A 19,050-nucleotide genomic window follows, 5' to 3' on the forward strand; every position below is an offset into this window, starting at 1 on the left:
TTGTGAATATTTCATTTCTGACAATTATTTATAATGGTTTTCAGGGGCAGAATTCATTCATTCACGTTATTTGATCATTTAAAAAATCTGTATCAATCTACCCTACCCACCTATCCATTCATCCGTTTACCCATCCGTCTACATCTATCCAGCCATCTAGTACGGATTGTTCTAAGACATCCTATATAAAAGATAAATTCCTTGTTTTTAAGGAGAATATGACATAGTTGGGGGTGACAATAGGCAAATGAACCATTTTGGTTTTTAATTGTCATTAATTGGGCAAATTGAGATATACTATTTCATTTTTTCTAGGCCATACAGCAAAAATACTAATAGATTTATGGTTTTTTTTTTTTTTTTTTTTTTTTTTAGATTTATGGTTAAAAAATAGTCTAGACTGCAATGTTAGGAAAATTATAAAGGAAATAATAGTCACTGGTTCTAATTAAAATGATGGGGCACCTGGCTGGCTCGTTTGGCAGAGCATGTGACTCTTGACCTTGGGGTGGTGAGCTCAAGCCTCACTTGGGTGTAGAGATTACTTTAAAAAATAATATAATAAAATTTAAAAGCAAAAATGACTGTTGTTACTCTGTAAGTGTATTGATACTTTGGGTGGAGAAAATTTTATCCATCAAAAATGTCTTTCAAATATTTTACCTTTTTTCTTATTTTTTTAATGGATTTTATTTGAGAGAGAGAGAGCAAGCAAGAGAGTGTATAAGCAGAGGGAGGGGCAAAGGGAGAGGGAGAGAGAGAATCCTCAAGCAGACTCTGCTGAGCATGGAGCCTGATGTGGGGCTCAATCCCATGACCTTGAGATCATGACCTGAGCCGAAATCAAGAGTTGGACGCCTAACCAACCAAACCACCCAGGCGCCTCTCAAATATTTTAGCTATTTTAACAGATAGAATGAAAAGAGGAGAGAAAATAGAATTTTCTTGTAGGGTGTAGCATGATATAAGGTAATGTTTCCCAAATTGTATGATGATAGAAAGGCCTTGGGCTTCCAGCCAAAAAAAATGCAGTTTGCTAGGATCAGCCCCAGAGTGATTAAACCAGAATCTCACTTGAATGAGCATCCATCTGTGTGTTTAACAAGCTCTCTGGGGGATCATAAGGCAAGTTTGAGCAACACGGACAGTATTCTGGAACAGAAATCAAGACATGTAGGAGCTAGCCCTCATTCTGCTACCAGCTGGTGTGCCTGGGGTCAGAGAGGAGTCTCCATAAATTGCTTGTTGACTCTATTGACATATATTGACTTGTTTATGGAAACAGGGAATGGGTAAGTTGTATCCGACCTTTTTTTTTTTTTTTTAAATAGAGAACTAAGGAGTTCACTTGAAGTGACATAGTGTGGCAGAGCTGAGAAGACAAGCCAAGACTTCAGGCTTTGGTCTGATTTTTTTTTTTTTTTTGCATGAAATTCCCTCCAGTTTTCATATTTAAGGCTCTATGGTGTCTAATCATTTGATTTTCCTGGTACTTCCATGTCCTTGCTTTAGGGTGATGCATTGTTTTTGTACCCTGTCTCCTACCTCCTTAAGAAAGTCCAAGGAACCGGGTATAAGGTGTCTCTTTGGGCCTCCCATGGCAGATGTGAATTTCTCATGGTTAGTTGATAATTTCTCACATTTTTCACCTGGAAGAGTGCTATTCCTTATAGGATCTCCTAACGTGTCCTGTCCTGTCAAGGCACAGAGGGAAAGGAGTTTACTTCTGGTAATATAACATGGGCCATCGTGGAGCCAACATCTTGTCTGGACCTAAATACTGATTTTCCAGCTTGTGAGTTTATCCTCTAACTCAAATGTATGAAGAGGTCAAAAACCACTTTTACAGGAAACAGAAGTAAAAATGTCATCATGGGACTCTTCATTTTAAGTCAGTGGAAAAAAGTCTTGGTCCAGCTGTGAATTAAATTCAGATGGGGGCCTGGAGAAGGATCACTTTGCTTTTCTCTCTCTCCCCCCCTCTTTTTTTTTAAACATTTATTTACTTGAGAGAGAGAGAGTGAATGAGTGAGTCAGTGCCGGGGGAGGGGCAGAGGGAGAGGAAGAGAGAGAGAGAATCCTTAAGCAGACTCCCCACTGAGCATGGAGACCAATGCAGGGCTCTATCCCAGAACCCTAAGATCATGACCTTAGCCGAAATCAAGAGTTGGACACCTAACTGACTGAGCCACCCAGGTGCCCTTGCTTCTCTCTTTTCCAGTGGTGGTTTTCTGTAATTTTCTCTGTTGGGTAAAAATGTATGGAAACATAAGTGAAAACAGAATGAATATAGGACTTAGGGGATGAAAGAATAAAATCTCCTGAGATTGAAATTAAAATTATAGTGTAGTCCAGCCCAGATCTATTGATTTAATGTGATTTTAGTGCAATACCTGTGAATGGGTTTCCGTGAAACGTTCCAGGTGTTCATTTAACTGCAGACAGGTAGATTTTCTGTTTTCTTCCCATTCCCTTTCTAAAACACAAATATTCTTCTGCTCAAAAACTTCCAGTGGTTTCTTTTTGCCTGAAGATTGTAGTCCAAACTCCAGCAAATCATCAAAGGCCATTCACACACCCTGACATCAATCTACTTTTCAGCCCCCTTCTCTACCCCGACTCAAAATATGCTCATAGAAAATTCTTGCTATATTTCAAGCATATAGTAAATTTTGTTAGTCACAGTCTTACTGGGTCATAGTTCATACTGCTCTCTCTCTGCCCAAAATGGCCTTCTCTCTCAGGAGATTCTAGTCCTCTTCTAAGGCCCAGATATAATGTGGCATTTCTAAGGAGTAGGGACTAGTGATTCAGAACATGGATTCTGGAGCCAAAGCCTATTTCCTCACCTGTGAAATGGGTACAATGACAGTGCCCACTCATATGGTTGTTATAAGAATGAAAGAAGTTAATGTGCATAGTACCTGGCGCATAGTTAGCCATTACTGTCCTCTGTACTTCTAGAAAAAAATTACCTCTCTACTTCTCTTTGCCCCATAATTAGTTTTTCTTTTTCTCATACTGGTTTTTATCCTGATTTGCATTCTATTTCATTGAGTATGCATCTGTCTCCCTTGCTAGTCCCCCAGCTTCCTGAACACAGAGTTTGCTTCATTGGGAACCTTGGTGTTCCCGGCACCCATCCTTCCAAGGTGTAGTTGTTTTTCAAGTAGCTTTACTGAGGTAACTGACATAATGAACTCTGCCTATCAGAAGTGTACAATTTGATACATTTAGACACATGCATACACCGGTGAACAGCTTCATCACCATCAAGATAGTGTACATGTTTCCTCCCATCCCTCCCTACCTCCCTTCTTGAAGCCACCACGGATCTGCTTTCTGTCTCTATCGATTAGGTTTTCATTTCCTAGAAGTTTATATAAATGGAATCATACAGTATGTACTTTCTTTTGTCTGGCTTCTTTCACTCGGATAATTATTTTGAGGCTCATCTGTGATGGAGCATGTGTTCAAGGTTCATTCATTTCTAGTGCTGAGTAGTGGCTCATTCTATAAATATACCGCAGTTTGTTTGCCTGTAGCTGGATTTCCGGGTCATTTACCATAGGATAGTTTGTTAGTTTGTTTATTTTTTATTTATTTATTTAAAAGATTTTATTTATTTATTTGACAGAGAGAGACACAGCGAGAGAGGGAACACAAGCAGGGGAAGTGGGAGAAGGAGAAGCAGGCTCCCCATCAAGCAGGGAGCCCGATGTGGGGCTCGATCCCAGCACCCCGGGATCATGACTTGAGCCGAAGGCAGAGGCTTAGCCGACTGAGCCACCCAGGCGCCCCCTTATAGGACAGTTTTTTTTTTTTTTGCAATGAAATATATCATTTTTTATTCAAAATTCAATGATTACAATTAGTTACAATAGAAAAACTATTAACACAATTAATATTATGTGGTGCTACTATAAATGAGGCATTTCAAAAGCAAAGATATTTAGTCTGAGTAAAAAAAAGAATGATTGTTATTTTCCATAATTTGTTTGTGTTTTGCTATACCAAAGCCTGTCATTATGAAATAGTTCAATCATATACTAGGAACATAATGAGGATACTGAGTCTGAAGTCTATGATGTCTACACTGAGAGAAATATCCAGAGACAAATCAATAAGCACCAATTTCCTGGATTCTAAGACACATTGTTAATTAAAACTTTTTTTTCCAGGAAAAACAAATTAAAAGTGCTGTAATTGTACATATATTTACAATAGTAAGCTTCAAAAATGTTAAGATATAGGACAGTTTTTAATAATTGTTTATTACATTGAATCAGTTGTAGGGTGAATTTAAAGAGAACCTGGTATGTTCCCACATTTGTTTTTCATGATAATCTAATTCAGAGAAAAAAGTTCAGGTTAGTTAAATTAAATGTTGGTCCTTAGTTGGCACTTGGGGGGTATACTCTGACATGCCACCCAGATTCTCCCCTGACCCCCTAGGGGCTGGAAGGATGGGACATGCCAGCTGGGTCCCTCTCTGGGAATTGCTGTTAGTGGAAGAGACCCGTCTCACCCAACATCCTCCCTCCTCCATGGGGCACCCAGGAGGAGACATAGCAGTTCTGTCCTCTATCTTAAGGTGGAGCGACTCTGAAGGGAAACATTCTAGCTCCAGAGCCCTCTGCGGGATCAGGATCAGGCGAGGCCTTTGTGGCCACTGGGTCTCACTTCAGTATCTCGCATCCTTCACAAGTCTCGTCCCCAAGAGCACGCTCCCATAAACTTGTGCACACAAGTCTCTCTCTCAACATCTGATCTGGGCCACCTGACCCACAACAGCACATGAAATAAATTATCAAATGAGTGAGCAAACGAAAGAATTGGCTCTCCAACTGAGATGTTCTTTTTGCTCTGAAGCCTAAAAGGATGTTTGACCTCTAATTCTTCCCGAGCATTAAAGAAGACCTTACTTTAGATTGCACCGTGGGCAGTGATGAGTGTATCTTTTTCACCCACGGGTGTGATAGTCAACTGGTCACAGACCTTGACAAACGTCATGATCGTCCACTGGACTAAAGTTTAAAATGGTCTGTGGGGGCAGAGCTGCAAGGCAGGCTTATGACTGTGAATGACATTCAATTGTGGTTTCCACAGTTCTTCCTACCCCCTTACCGCCCCCACTCCAGCCTGCGGCCCTGAGGGGGTTCAGCAGAGGAAGGCAGCTGTTGTGGCTGCTTCTCACGTGGAAGGAAAAGATGAGGTTGGAGTGCGGTGGTCAGGGAGTGACCTTCTACCTGTTTTCTAGTGGAAGGGTGACCACCTTGTATGTGGGAGGCCTCACCACTGACAGCCGGTTGTCATTTTGATCTTCACTGAATGAATCCTCCTCCTATGTTCCAGTACTAATTGGAAGTAACATTTCATGGAGTGGTGGTGTGGGGACAGATTTTAGAGAAATAAACAAATATCCTCTCTCTTCCACCATCACCTTGGGGAAAAAGAAAAACTGAAAAAGGAGACATTTATTAAGTAGGGTGAAAGTTGGACTGTTTTAAGGGTCAGAAAAGACAGGGGATTTCCCTATGTGTAGAAGCCACTGGGGTTTTTATTGCAATTACAAGAGGGGCCTAAACTTTCTTCTTGACATTTCTTGGCTGGTGGGCAGAATCTGTGGCCTTTCCCAAGGCCAGGGCAAGAAGGGCTGCATTTCCCAGCAGATGCCTTGGGTGGCTAGTCCGCAGCTGGTGCTGGGAGTCTTTGAGCTCTGTTGTAGACACACAGCGGGGCTGCAGGGTTTCTAAACTAGAGCAGTAGCCATCGTAGTTATTGAGAAAAGGCTTTTTAGCAGCAGTGAAGCCTAGTGGGATGAGTATAAGGTGGGGGGTAGGAGGCAGACCGACCTGGACTTGTCACCTGGGCCCTGTCACTAGTGACCTTGTAGCCCTCAATAACACCCTCGCCTCTTGGTGTCAGTTTCCCCATCTGTAGAATGGGGAGACTAATTACAGCATGGGAGGTACGACTGGAAGGTATGAATTAAACCTGGTATCCCAAGTGCCCGGCATGGTGGCACTTAGAAGATCCTCCATCAGTCTGAAGACCACAGGTGGCTGGGGCTCTATCTCATGCCACCAGGAACCACGGTAGGTTAGATGTGCCTGCAAGAGGAGAAAGTCCACTCAGCTTTTATTCTAAAGACTTCTGCCTAGAATTGAATCAAATGGATCATGCTGAACAAAGAACCCAAGTAGGAGTTGATGACTGTGGTTTGGGGGAAATGTCCCCCAGACGGGCAGGTGCCAGCTTCATGTCTCAGCTCACACATCTCTCCCAGGACAAATGACTTCCCAAGGGGTCTTCATCTGCAAATGAGGGGATTAAATGAGACCAGTGGTTTCCAAACTGCATTCTGAAGAAACCAAGTATCCCCCCAGGTGTGTCAGGGTTGGGCAATATTTGCCTTAAGATTTCTTTACGAAAATATCTTAAACGATTAGTCCAGGCTTTGGCGCCAGGCTGACACGGCTCAAATCTCCGCCCTAGCAGGTACTTGCCATGTGACCTTGGGCGGGTTACTGGATCTTTGTAAGACTCTGCTTCCTCTTCTGTAAACTTGGAATAATAAGAGTATCTACTGAATAGGGTTGTCAAGAAAATAGAGAAGTTTACACCTGTTAAGTACTTAGAGTCTGATACACATCAGCACTCAACAGATGTTGGCTATCACTTTGCCAGCCTCTGAACCCACCAATCTATTAATTTTTATGCCAGGTAAACTAGTGTCTGTGCTGGATTCTTTGGGCTTCGAATAAAATACAAATGCTTCGCCATGGTCTACAACAGAGGCTTGTGAACTTTTTCTATCGAGCACCAAGTAGTAAATATTTTAGGCTTTGTGGGCCATACACCGTCCACTGCTAGCCTCTGCCCTTGTAGGCTGGAAGCAGCCTTGGGCAATATGTAAGTGAATGAGCATGGCTGTGTACCAGTAAAACTTTATTGATAGGCCCTGGAATTTGGATTTTACATAATTAACATGTGCCATGAAATAGCATTCCTCTTTTGGTGTTCTTTAACCATTTGAAATTGTAAACACATTCTTAGCTTGTGGGCCATTTAAACACAGGCTGTGGGCCAGATTCTGCTTCTGGGCTGGTATTTCACGAAGCCATGGGGTATAGGGACCCATGTCTAGGTCCACCTACCTCTCCAACCTTGTTTCTCCCCACTTTCTGCCGTGCTTACTAAGCTTTACCTGACCCCTGGTGTTCTAACCCAGCGAACTCCTTATCACTGGGGGACATCTGCATTCCTTGTCTTCCTGAAACCTCATTTAGCTCTGCACCATGCCCAGCTTCTGTTCAGCCTTGGCTGGTGGCTTCCTTGTCAGCTGCTCGGGGACACCGCACACGACCTTGTGTAAAGTACGCCCTGCCCCACATCCCTCCCAGAGTTACTATTGGATAACCCAGTTTTCTTCCTAGACAACATTGATCAGCCTCTGTAATTATCTTGTTTATGTATTCAGTGTCTCTCTCTTTCTCCTCCATAAGAGAGGGGGGGGACCTTGCTTTAATTACCACTGTAGCACCAGCTTGCCACCCTGCCAGGAACATCGTGTTCAGTCAGTATTGTAGAATGATGAATGAATCCACGCCCTCCGTGTCTTTGTTTCTTTCATACAGCAAGTTCACAATACCTGCTCTCCTTGCCTGGTAAAATTATGAGAATCAAACGAAAATGTGCTTTTAAGAGGAAGGTGGTAAATCATTAAGGCAGCTTCTTAGGCAAACCCCAGAATTCAACCAACACATTCTCTTATTGCAGAAGATAACTTCTGGGGATAGTAGTAAAGTAATACCAGTATGAATGAGGCTACTTTGTTCCTTGTCCCTGATATTTTCCATAGATAAGAAAATGGCTACGTGTGATTTTCCTTTGGCCTTAGCAAAAGCAATTGTTTATTTACTAGCAGATAGTATCTTACTAGCATGTCCTATTAGGCATTTTATTTTTTTAAGAGAGGGAATGAGAGAGAGTGGGGGGTGGGTACGCAGAGAGAGGGAGAAAAAGAAAATCTTTTTTTTTTAAAGATTTTATTTATTCACTTTAGAGACAGAGTGCTCACAAGTAGGGGGAGGCGCAGAGGGCGAGGGACAAGGAGACTCCCATGCTGAGCACAGAGCCTGACACTGGACTCGATCCCAGGACCCTGAGATCATGACCTGAACTGAAACCAAGAGTCAGACGTTTAACCAACTGAGCCAACCAGGTGCCCCTATTAGGCATTTTATAGTCATTATCCCATATCCTACAACCATGCTGTAAAAATTCATGTGCCCATTTTACGGGTGAAAACAATTTAAGGGATCTAGTAAGCAGCCAAGCCAGGATAAGAACCCAGCTCTGTCTGATGCCAGAATTAGAGCTGCTTCCCTGGTACAGCATGAGGTTCTTCTCCAGTGATAATGCAGAGCTTCTGGATTGCCCCACCAACACAGTGGCACCCAGTAGCTATCTAAACCTGCAGGTTTTCATGGTCAGGAGCAAGTCATCTGGGTTTTATGTATTTATTTCTGGCAAAATGAAGCATTCTTTTTCTTCAGTAGGAAGACTGTTTTTTGGTCCTCAACTTATTTAAAAAAAAAAAAAGAAAGACATTTTGCTGATTTCAGCTTAAACAAATCCAAAGCATGTGGATTCATTTTCTCTGGATGTGCAGGCAGCTTTTATATGCATCACAAGTGGGCAAAATGAGTTTGGGAATCTGTCAAGCAGAGAACAACCGAGAACCAGCCACAAGGCTAAACGTAGCTTGGTCTTTTGTCAGATGTGAGCATTAGCTGTTACGTTTCCTCAGGCAGTAAACCGTGCCTGGCTCATGGCTGGCTCTGTCCATGAAAACCTGCATTTGTGTCCTGAGTATAAATTTGCATACATGGCTTATTCTAACTTCTATTAGCTTAACATATCCTTCCTTCAAAAATGGGGTTGGGGTGTCTGTGTGGCTCAGTGGGTTGAGCCTCCGACTTGATTTCAGCTCAGGTCATGATCTTAGGGTCGTGAGATCGAGCCCTGTGTCGGGCTCTGCAGTCAGCAGAGTCTGCTCGAGTCTCTCCCTCTGCCCCTCCTCCTGTCCTGCTCACTCTCTCTCTCAAAAAAAGGTGGGGGGCGGTCTATTATGGCTTTTGGTAGTGTGGAACCTAGCTTGCGCTGGATTTCCCCTCTCTCTTACCCAAATTCTTAATCTATGGATGGCCCCTGGTGCACCTACCTCCTCAAGGTGAGCACAGTTGAGGGATGAAGGCTCGCACATGGGCAATGAGAGCATTTTGGAGCATGTTTTCTCACTCCTGGGCGAGTGTCACCTCTCCAACCTGGGTGACTCAGAGAGAAGCCTCACCAGAGGGGACCAGAGACCCACAGTGCTGCCGGAGCATCCTTCCATTTCCATCAGCAGCAAATGCCCCTCTGGCTCTCTGAGCTTCAAAGAATCGCACTCTTAATGGACATTTATGAAATAATAATGACCACAGTAACATCTAAAAACATGATAGGAATAGAGACCACTCAGAACTTAACATGAGATTGCTCTGGACCGACTGAGGACACAGTTTCTCTTTATTAAATCGTCTGTGAACCACTTAAACGGAGATGCTCATGGAATGGAATGATCTAATTACAACGGTGTGGGAGCTGCATCCAGAGGAAGAGCACACAGCCAGGAAAGTGCAGATGCCACAGGTAGTTTACAAAGGATTTGGTGATACAGTTCCATGTGGTTTTCCTTCTTATAATGACATACCTTTTTCTTCAAATAAATACACCTGAATCACATAGAATAATAATAAAAAAGATACAATAGCCTTATAAGTGAGAAAGAAACCGATATACCTCTAAAGACATCAGGTTGAGAATGGTCTATGCATAACCAAAATGCTTCAGGATGCCGTTCCCATCAGAGAACCAGCACACGTTTCCCGTTATACATATGTACCCCGTACAGAGTCCAAGAATAGTTAAACAGCTGCAAAATCCTGATTTTTGTGTGGGCAATGGCAGCTAAGTGGTACTGTGTAAGACATTTGTAAGAGCTGATTGTATATTAAGTTTGACTACTCCTCACTATAATTTTAAACTTACATACGCCGAACATAATATTATACGTATTTAAAGATCAAGTTATTTCCTCTGTCTTTAGCGGCATTTTTTTTTTCCTTCCCTCGAATTTTCATTATAGCTAGTTACTTTCCTAGGAAAAATTCATTATGTTGAAGTGTTAAAGAGAAGCAAATCCAATTTGAATCCTATGTTTAAACATGAAAAGCATCTGCCATCACTGAACAAAATATCCCCCCATCACCTTTGTAAAGTGACTATTAACCTAAGTAGATGTTAAAATGCTCTTTTCCCTACCCTCCAAGGCCAGTCTCGTTCCCCCTGCAAGGCAGCCCGACTAGACTCGTGCCTCTTAGTTCTCATATATGTGCAGGACTACAATTTAAATGCAAATAACCCCACGCCTCATTATCTGAGTTCATGCAGACAGTATAGTTGTGACTCTGCCTGTGAAAATTAAGGGAGGTTCATCTGTATTCGAACACACGCATTACTCAGAGTAGATTCAAAAGAGCAATTCATCACTGCTTTCAAATTAAACACTGGAGTTGCAGAGTGCCTAGGTTACGGAGGAATGCCTCCCTTTTTGCTACAGAGGGACGCTTTTCTACAAAGACAATGAGATAGGAACTTCTCTTACTGCAGCTCTTCAGTTAGTTTCCAGTGACACTAGGTAATGGAAATAGAAGACTTCCTTTAATACGAACACAGCTAGTTGAGTGGAAAAGATACATTTATGGTAATGCTAAGTGCAGTTGGAGGACAATGTATATGCATCCAAATACCACTGACGGGAAAATGACCACATCAGCCTAAAATGCAAGAAAATTATCCACAATGATTTACCAAACTGAGATCACTCCAGGAGATATTATTGTTTTTTTTTTTTTTTTAATTTTTTATTTTCTGCAAAATCATCTTTTAAATATAAGGTTATTTTAAAATAATTCTTTGGTTAAAGTATAATTCAAATAAAAAGTAGAAACTCCTCCAAGCCATTCACTACAGGGTGAAAAATACCCCCCTCTTTCAGCCATCAGATGGCCATTTAATCAGCCATTCAGATTCTATGAATCTAAATGTAATGGAAAACACTGTATTCTAACTCCACACTGGGGTAAAGCAATAAGCTCCTAGCTACCGATGCAGTGATGGAGAAGAGAGCCTGGGAAAGTGAGACCCCCAGCTTGTGCATTAAAATGTGCCAATTATTCCAGTCCACAAGGAATAGACGTGGCATGTTAAAATCACCGAAACCAAAGTCCTACCTATGAATAATACTGGGGCATTAGCGGATTGATGCGGCCCACTTGTACCAGCAGCAAACTGTTTCAGAGTTTCAATCCCAGACCAAGTCCTTTAGTTAATTTCATCTCCGTTTCAGACAACTTTTTACATTAAAAAAAAAAAAAATTTCCCTCTGCAAGAAACATTTGGTTCTTCTTATCTTGATGTCCGTCCTTCCTTCCTTCCTTCCTTCCTGCCCGCTCTTCCCTGCCCCCAACATTTGTTCTTAATAAGCATCAGCCTCAGATCAAAAAGAACCAAGCTGAGGTTCAGGTTGTGATGTCAACCTAGAATTTTTGGATGAAAACAAAATCATGTAATACACGTGAACACTCCTTTTATTACACAGAGATTCAACATGATTTTCAAAGAATTTCTCTGTTGGAGTCTTAGTTTTTTAAATAAGAATATGTGAAAAGAGAATTTAATGTGAATTCAGGTCATTCAGGCCATTTTGATAAACAATCTGGATAATGAAAGCAGAGGAATAAACTCCTTAATTCAGGGTTTTTCACCTAAATTATTCAGGAAATGATTTCCGATCTCTGCCTCCTGCTCACACAGATGACAGCCTAAGGCTCTGTCCATATTGTGCTAAGGACAATGGATTGTTGCCCAGGTAAACTGGCCTCTCGGTCATCATAGGACCAAGATAGCTGAGAGGGAGGGAGAGGATAACCTATCCTGAACTCTGTTCTGTTCAGGTACAGACACTGCCCAGAACACACCGCCGTAGTTTTCAAGGAAGTCAGATGTAAGGTGTTCACGCATTATTCCGAACATTGGAAGCCCATGAAAATTTGTGGAGAATCTAATAAACCTTACAGATCCGATTAAACAGTAGATTCATTTCATTACAGATAGAAGAATGAACAGCAGTGACATTGCATCAGCAGTAATGTGATTTTTCTCTTAGACTCTTTTAATGGGAATATTTCCCCCATTTTTAAGGTTAAAACATTTCTATTACTCAATGGTATCAGCACAGAGTGTTTTTATACCCAGTAGCTGGATCAATGTTTGTGCAATGCTAGAAGAAATCAAGTTCGTTTCTTAAGATCTAAAATTCATGACATATCTAAGTGGCCTAAAAAAGCCCCCCAACTGTAATCCTCCTGCTGATTAACATACATAGCCAGCATCCTTTCACTTCCTCTTCTTTTTGGAATCCTCAAATTCCAGTTTCAAATAGGAGCATAGATCTATCTATTTTGATATACCGGGTTTTATATGTATTATTCAGTGCTACAACGTATATTGATTTGTTTTACACTGTTTCTTTACATGTCTGGGATCTCAGTTGCACACATAGTCTACATAGTCTACATAGTGAACTACACTGCACCAGACCATTGTCTGCTGCCGACAGTCAGCTAGTCACAAAATTAAATACACGTCGATAACTGATGTTTAGTTTGATTGTCATTTATTTTTCTTTTAAATAAACTCCCTCTGAATTCAGGAAGCAGGTGTGATGAGAAACCACAGGACGTGGCTCTCCCACCTTTTCTTAAGTAGCCCTACCTACATATTTTAAGTTATAGAAAAACAAACAAATAAAAAAAATGACAGCACAAACAGCAATCGTAACTGTCATCCTTTAAATTAGTTCCCTGACTTCTTTATACATCCCTGGTATAATTGATGCGTTGGTGGATGATCTGCCATGAGTGACAGGTACTATAAGTGTACAATGACCTGACCCTTGGTATGGTTTGTAAAGACATCCGTATTGCACAGGAATGAGCTTCTTGTGGACTCAAATAATGGATTGAACACACATGCCTTCAAATTGTCAACATCCTTAACCAGTTACCACAGTCTAGACTCTAGGGGCAAAGACAAGCAAATCATGGTGATTTGGAAGTGCTGTAACACGGATAATTCCAGGTCACTTTGTATTTTGCAAATTCTTTGCTTCCCACAATTGAATACATTTGTCTCCCTCCTGAGTATCCAAAAGTGCTTGCTCTCCCCATTGCACAGACAGAAGCGAGGGGGAGGGGCCATAGCAGAAAGCTGTAGCGAGCTGTTGTAGAGAAAATGTGGCGGTAGGTACCAGGGTAGATGGGGGTCGTCAAGCGGGTGTCTTGAGCCAGCAGCACGGGTGTGTGGGTCATATTGAGGGTAGAATCTGATGTGTAGTAAGAACAACTCTCTGCAGGGGCACGTTTTCTAATAACCTTAAAAGAATTCCTCAGCTTGGCTTTGCCTAACTGGAACATGGGAGTTAAAAAGAAAATCCCATCCCCAAGCTGGCAGCTCGGTGTGTCTCTCCAGCTGGATTCTGGACATACTCCCTCCCCTTGCATTCCTCCTCAGAGCAGGCTGACCGCTCCCTTTAGGAGCATTCCGACTCCTTAGCCGGGTGCAGAAGGAAGGAAGAACACATCCTCTGCTGTAGCAGGTGCCTTGATTTAGGAAGACAATTCTCGAAAGCCTTATTAGCTAGGTAAGCATCCAGAGAGAATGAATTTTAATCCCGGAATCAAGTCTTTTTCTCATTCCCACAGTCTCGTCATCAGAGCTTTCAAGCATGAAAGGAAATCTGCTAAATTGTTCTGAGCTGTCCGCTTAGAAGGTGGTGCGGACTTTGCCACCGTTTCTAAACACACAGAAAGACACTTCTCCCAAAGGCTTTCTAGAGCCTTTTCTTCTCGTTCACTGGTATGGTTTATTCTTGTAGCAAGGTCTCTCTCCAGTTGAAGCCCCCAGTTGGTCCATGGGTGAGAGGAAGGATAGGTGGGTCTGTCAGCTGCCATATTCCAGTTTCTCCTAGTTCTTCGCAGGAACAAAACCCCAAGTATGGGATCTGAAGTCAGAGTAGTAAAGGAAGGGGAAATAGAAAACAGAGGTTTAATGCTTTTGCTTTGACCTACACATAAAGATCTTCAGGTGGCCCTTGGGAATCAGGAATAGTCACAGGAATTGATAGGGGCTTTGTAGACCCTGCATCTCTTCCAAAAATCAATAAAGAAAAATGAAATGGATAAAAGTGACAAACTAGAGGGAAGGGTATTTACATTGCAAGGGGATTCATCAGAAAGATTCATTAAATGGTGAGCTCCCCTGGTGTAATTAAGTAATTGTTTCTAGATTGCTGCGTAATAGTGTGGGAGGAAAGAGGACAATCACACAGAAAGCTAAGGTGCTCAGAGTTAATTCCTAATTGTGAATCAAGCTAAAATTGCAGCTCAGACATTTCAGAAATTATATTTGGACCATGGGAGAGATTACGCTATTTTAAAAAATATTTCACCCAGTTTTGTCTTTTCTTATTTTTTTTTTCCTTCTTGGCATGGGTATCTGTAATATTCAAAGCTGAAGCTGTACCCTTCCTAATGTCAGGAGCCATGGCATCTCATCTCTAAACGTATTTTTGTGCGTGGGACCATAGCTGCAGTTATAAGCAAGACAAAAATCTCTGCCCTCAAGCAGCTTACAGAGTAATGGGTAGACACAGATGCATAAGTAAACTTAAAAAAAAAAGAGAAAAGCATTGCAATTGAGTTTGAATCAGGTTCTCTGGGGGCAGATACAGGAAGCATGTAAGTCAGCCTGGAGGGAAGTGTGTGGGAGGGCAGCTGATGGGAAAGCGTCTTTCACGGGCATGAGAAGGAAGAATCCAGATGTGTGGGTCATTCTCATGGGTTTTGTCTCATGGCCTTGTTCCTGGTTTGCCTTGCAGCCCAATCGTCTTAAATCACTGCTTCCTTTGGCCTACCACCCAGGCCCTCTCTTCTAGCTGAGCTGTCAGATGCTCCGTTTGGGTCCACTCACCCCTCGTCATCCAATCCATGGCCCCTCAGGGAAGTCCAGACAATTTGCTTAGAATTCTTAGCTACTTCCTAAATTTGCGCTCTCAGAAACTAAAACTCGCTCAAACACATCTTTTTTCTCTTACACAAGGCCTAATAAAGCACCTTACACAGAGCACCGCTCAGTAGATCTTGGTTGAGTGAATCAATACATGCATCTTCCCAGCTCACAGGGAACACAGGCTCCAAACAACTTAGCCATCAGCCAGTCAGGGAATGTTGTAAAACTGTTTGGCACCACAGGCCTCTGAGATATAGGTATGAATTACCTTTCGGACCATTTGTACAAAGTCCTTGGAGTTCTGAGGGGACAGACCCTGAAGTTGGCAGGTACACGCTTCCAGGGAAGATGCATGAGCCACAATCAGGATGTTATTTCCTGAGGGAAGAAAAGCAAGGACTGGGAAGACCATTTCTTTTCTTTCTTTCTTTCTTTTTTCAGATTTATTTATTTATTAGAGAGAGAGAGAGAGAGAGTGGAGAGGGGCAGAGGGAGAGAGTCTTCAGATTCCCCACTGAGTGTGGAGCCCAACGTGGGACTCTTAACAGACTGAGCCACCCAGGCACCCCTGGGAAGACCATTTCTATAAAGACCTATATAAACTTTGTAAATACTAGAGGTCAAATATTCCAGGGAGGGACAGACATTCTCAAGAATGAGACAGTTTGGCCAAACAATATTTTGAAATGCTTTGTATTGTTAAGGCAGCCTAATATCATTAAAAAAACCCTTTTAATCTTAAAATAATTATAGATGCATAGGAGGTTATAATTATATATATATACAATATGTAAATATATAAAATGTGTAAAATTATATATCATATATGTATGACATATTATGTAATATGTATATACACAAACATATAGATACACATTGTGTGTGTATATAGTTTAGCAGATAGTATATATACACATATGCACACCAGGGACGTCCCACATACCAGGCATCCAGCCTCCTCCAGTGGGAATATCTTGCCTCGCTATGGTACCCTAGCAAAATCAGGAAATGGGTGCTGGTGTAATCCACAGTTTACTTAGATTCCGCCAGGTTTCTCTATCACCTGTGTGACTCTTTGTAAACACCACAATCAAGACACAAAACTATTCTATGTCTACAGTGCTCTCTGCTACTTCTTCTAATATAGTTTTCAATGTTGCCACTGTAGAACTGGGAGCACTTGATACTTTTTGGTTGATAGCCTATGCTGATGAGTATCTTTACAGTGGGGAGCACAGGAGTAGTAAATGAAATGAGTGGTTTCTCAATGTTAACTGAGAGGTGGCAATGAACTACAATACTGCTGACCAGGGCTCTCCACTGTTAACATTTGGGTGTGTATAATTCTAGTTTTTGCTTTATGAAGATAACTTAAAAGGCAGTAGAAATGTGCATATACTTTTGTAATCCCTTTTTTCTCTAAAAATTGATAGTGAATAGTCTTATGTTTCATTAAATATTTGAGTTCAGTGTTTATCAAATTGAGTAACAGACTTGAGTCTTCCAGAACACTGCTCTTGGTTAATGGTAGCAGTGACAGTGGGTTGGTGAAGGTGTGCTTTGTGTGGGTGTCCTCGCTCCTGGATCAAATCAGAGGCAAAAATAGTGTTATGCTAAAAAACTTCTGGAAATTGTAACAGGGAACTTCCTTCACAGAGTGCAAGATAAATAGCTGTTATGTAGAATTCTAAATGATTTCATGTAGTAACTAAGTCTGGATTATATCCCCATGGCATATCTACCGTTTTAGGTACTCGAGAGAATATTACAAACTTAACATGAAAGTATCTATAAGAAAGTTGGGAATTACTTCCCTCTCTTACTAAGCAAGTCTGCTAAAGCAAGTTGAAACATCTTGAATAGCTTATAGACCATGATGGAGGAATGACCACATATTTAAATATAGAGTCCAAGATGATATCACCTACCTTTACCTTTACACTCACTTATTATTTCTTTTGTCACTTGGAAACTTCTACTAATGTAAGTGTCATAGGATTCTGAAACCACTAATTTGCTGACTGGAATGTGAGGTCTGTAAGAGAAAAGATGAACAAAGGCAATGAAAACATTTTGATCCCAAGACAAAGCAATAGATAGGATTCTAAACTTCTATGTCAAGACCTTTCTAGAGTTTCCATATTTCTGGTTACCCATTTCCCTATAAAGGATGGAGGTATAGAGAAGAGTAGTTCCACTCTATGGGAGCGGGGTCGAAATGTACAGAATGTGCAGAAATAAAAGCTGTGCATGCAAGGTGTCAGAGTGACCGCGGGAAAAGTGAAACATTCAGTACAGGTACCACTTGCGGGTTAGCTCATAAGCAGTTTGACTAATTTTCTGACCAGCAGTACTGGGTCACACAGCTAACAGGAAGCAAAGCAGAGCTTAGATCTCTTTATCTCTGTAGAGCTCCCAAGCCCCTCTTCTCTAGCCTTATACACCATAAGCTGTAAGAATAGGTTTTGTTTATTTTTAAATTTTTTTCCAGTTTTATTGGGATAGAATTGCCACTTAACGTTGTTAATTTCAAGGTGTGAAAGTGCTGATCAGGTACACCTGTTCTTACAAGATGATTTCCACCATAGTGTTAAGCTAACACCTCCATCATGTCACATGATCACTGTTTCCTTTTTGTGGTGAGAACATTTAAGATCGACTCTCTTGGCAACTTTCAAGTATACAATACCGTATTATCAACTAATCACCACCCTGTGCATTAGAGCCCCAGAACTTGAAGTTTGTGTCCTTTGACCAACATCTCCCCATTTTCCCCATCCCCCAGTCCCTGGAAATCACCCTTCTGCTGTCTCTCTGAGTTTGGCTTTTTAGATTCCACACATGAGTGATATCATGTGCAGATATCTCTTCGAGCTCCTGTATTCATTTCCTTTGAATATATACCCACAAGTGGGATTGCTGGGTCATATGGTAGTTCTATTTTTAATTTTTAAAGGAATCTCTCTATTGTTTTCCATAGTGGCTGCACCAATTTACATTCTCACCAACGCTGGATAGCTCTTCTCTTTTTGATGACAGCCATTCTAACAGGTGTGAGGTGGTATCTCATTGTGGGTTTAAATTGCATTTCCCTGATGACTAGTGACATTGACATCTTTTCTTGTACTTGTTAGCCATTTGTATGTCGTCTTTGGAAAAATATCTGTTAAATTCTTCTGCCTGTTTTTAAATCAGATTTTTTTTTTTTTAACTATCGAGTTGTAGGAGTTCTTCATATGTTTTAGATATTAACCCCCTATCAGATAATATGATTTGCAAATATGCTCTCCTATTTTGTAGGTTGCTTTTTCATTTTTTGGATTGTTTCTTTTGCTTTGCAAAAACTTTAGTTTGATGGAGTCTCACTTTATATGCTTTCAGTTCTTATGTTTAAGTCTTTAATTCATTTTTTTTAATTCTTTTTTTTAAAATTTTTTATTTATTTATTTGACAGAGAGAGAGAGAGACAGCGAGAGAGGGAACACAAGCAGGGGGAGTGGGAGAGGATGAAGCAGGCTTCCCGCTGAGCGGGGAGCCTGATGCGGGGCTCCATCCCAGGACCTGATCCGAAGGCAGACGCCTAACAACTGAGCTACCCAGGCGCCCCAAGTCTTTAATTCATCTTGAGTTAATTTTTGTGACTGGTATATCTGCATGCTGTTATCCAATTTTCCCAACACCATTATTGAAGAGACTATCGTACCTCACTGAGTATTATCAGCTCCCTTGTCAAATGTTAGTTGAACACGTATTTCAGGATTTATTTCTAGGCTGTCAATTCTGTTCCATTGGTCTGTGTCTATTTTTATGCCAGTACCATACTGTTTTGATTAGCATAGATTTGTAGTACAGTTTGAAATCAGGAAGTAT

At 41.4% G+C, this 19,050-nt stretch overlaps 1 protein-coding gene across 7 annotated transcripts in view; it reads right to left on the minus strand.

The window, feature by feature from the left end:
• Positions 1 to 9,558: 9,558 nt before the first annotated feature.
• Positions 9,559 to 19,050, minus strand: part of UBASH3B (ubiquitin associated and SH3 domain containing B) — a 139,125-nt gene continuing 129,633 nt past the window's right edge. For 6 of the 7 annotated variants that reach the window (XM_036089534.2, XM_036089538.2, XM_078058846.1 and 3 more), the window contains 3 exons: positions 17,109 to 17,215; positions 15,449 to 15,558; positions 9,559 to 14,173 (listed from right to left, as the gene is read on the minus strand). In XM_036089534.2, coding sequence (XP_035945427.1) covers positions 14,036 to 14,173; positions 15,449 to 15,558; positions 17,109 to 17,215 — 355 coding nt within the window. In that variant the 3' untranslated portion in view covers positions 9,559 to 14,035. The remainder of the gene's footprint in view (positions 14,174 to 15,448; positions 15,559 to 17,108; positions 17,216 to 19,050) is intronic. The other variant, XM_036089536.2, reaches the window with a different exon arrangement.

This window comes from Halichoerus grypus, chromosome 11 (genome assembly GCF_964656455.1).
Source record: "Halichoerus grypus chromosome 11, mHalGry1.hap1.1, whole genome shotgun sequence".
Taxonomy (NCBI): domain Eukaryota; kingdom Metazoa; phylum Chordata; class Mammalia; order Carnivora; family Phocidae; genus Halichoerus; species Halichoerus grypus.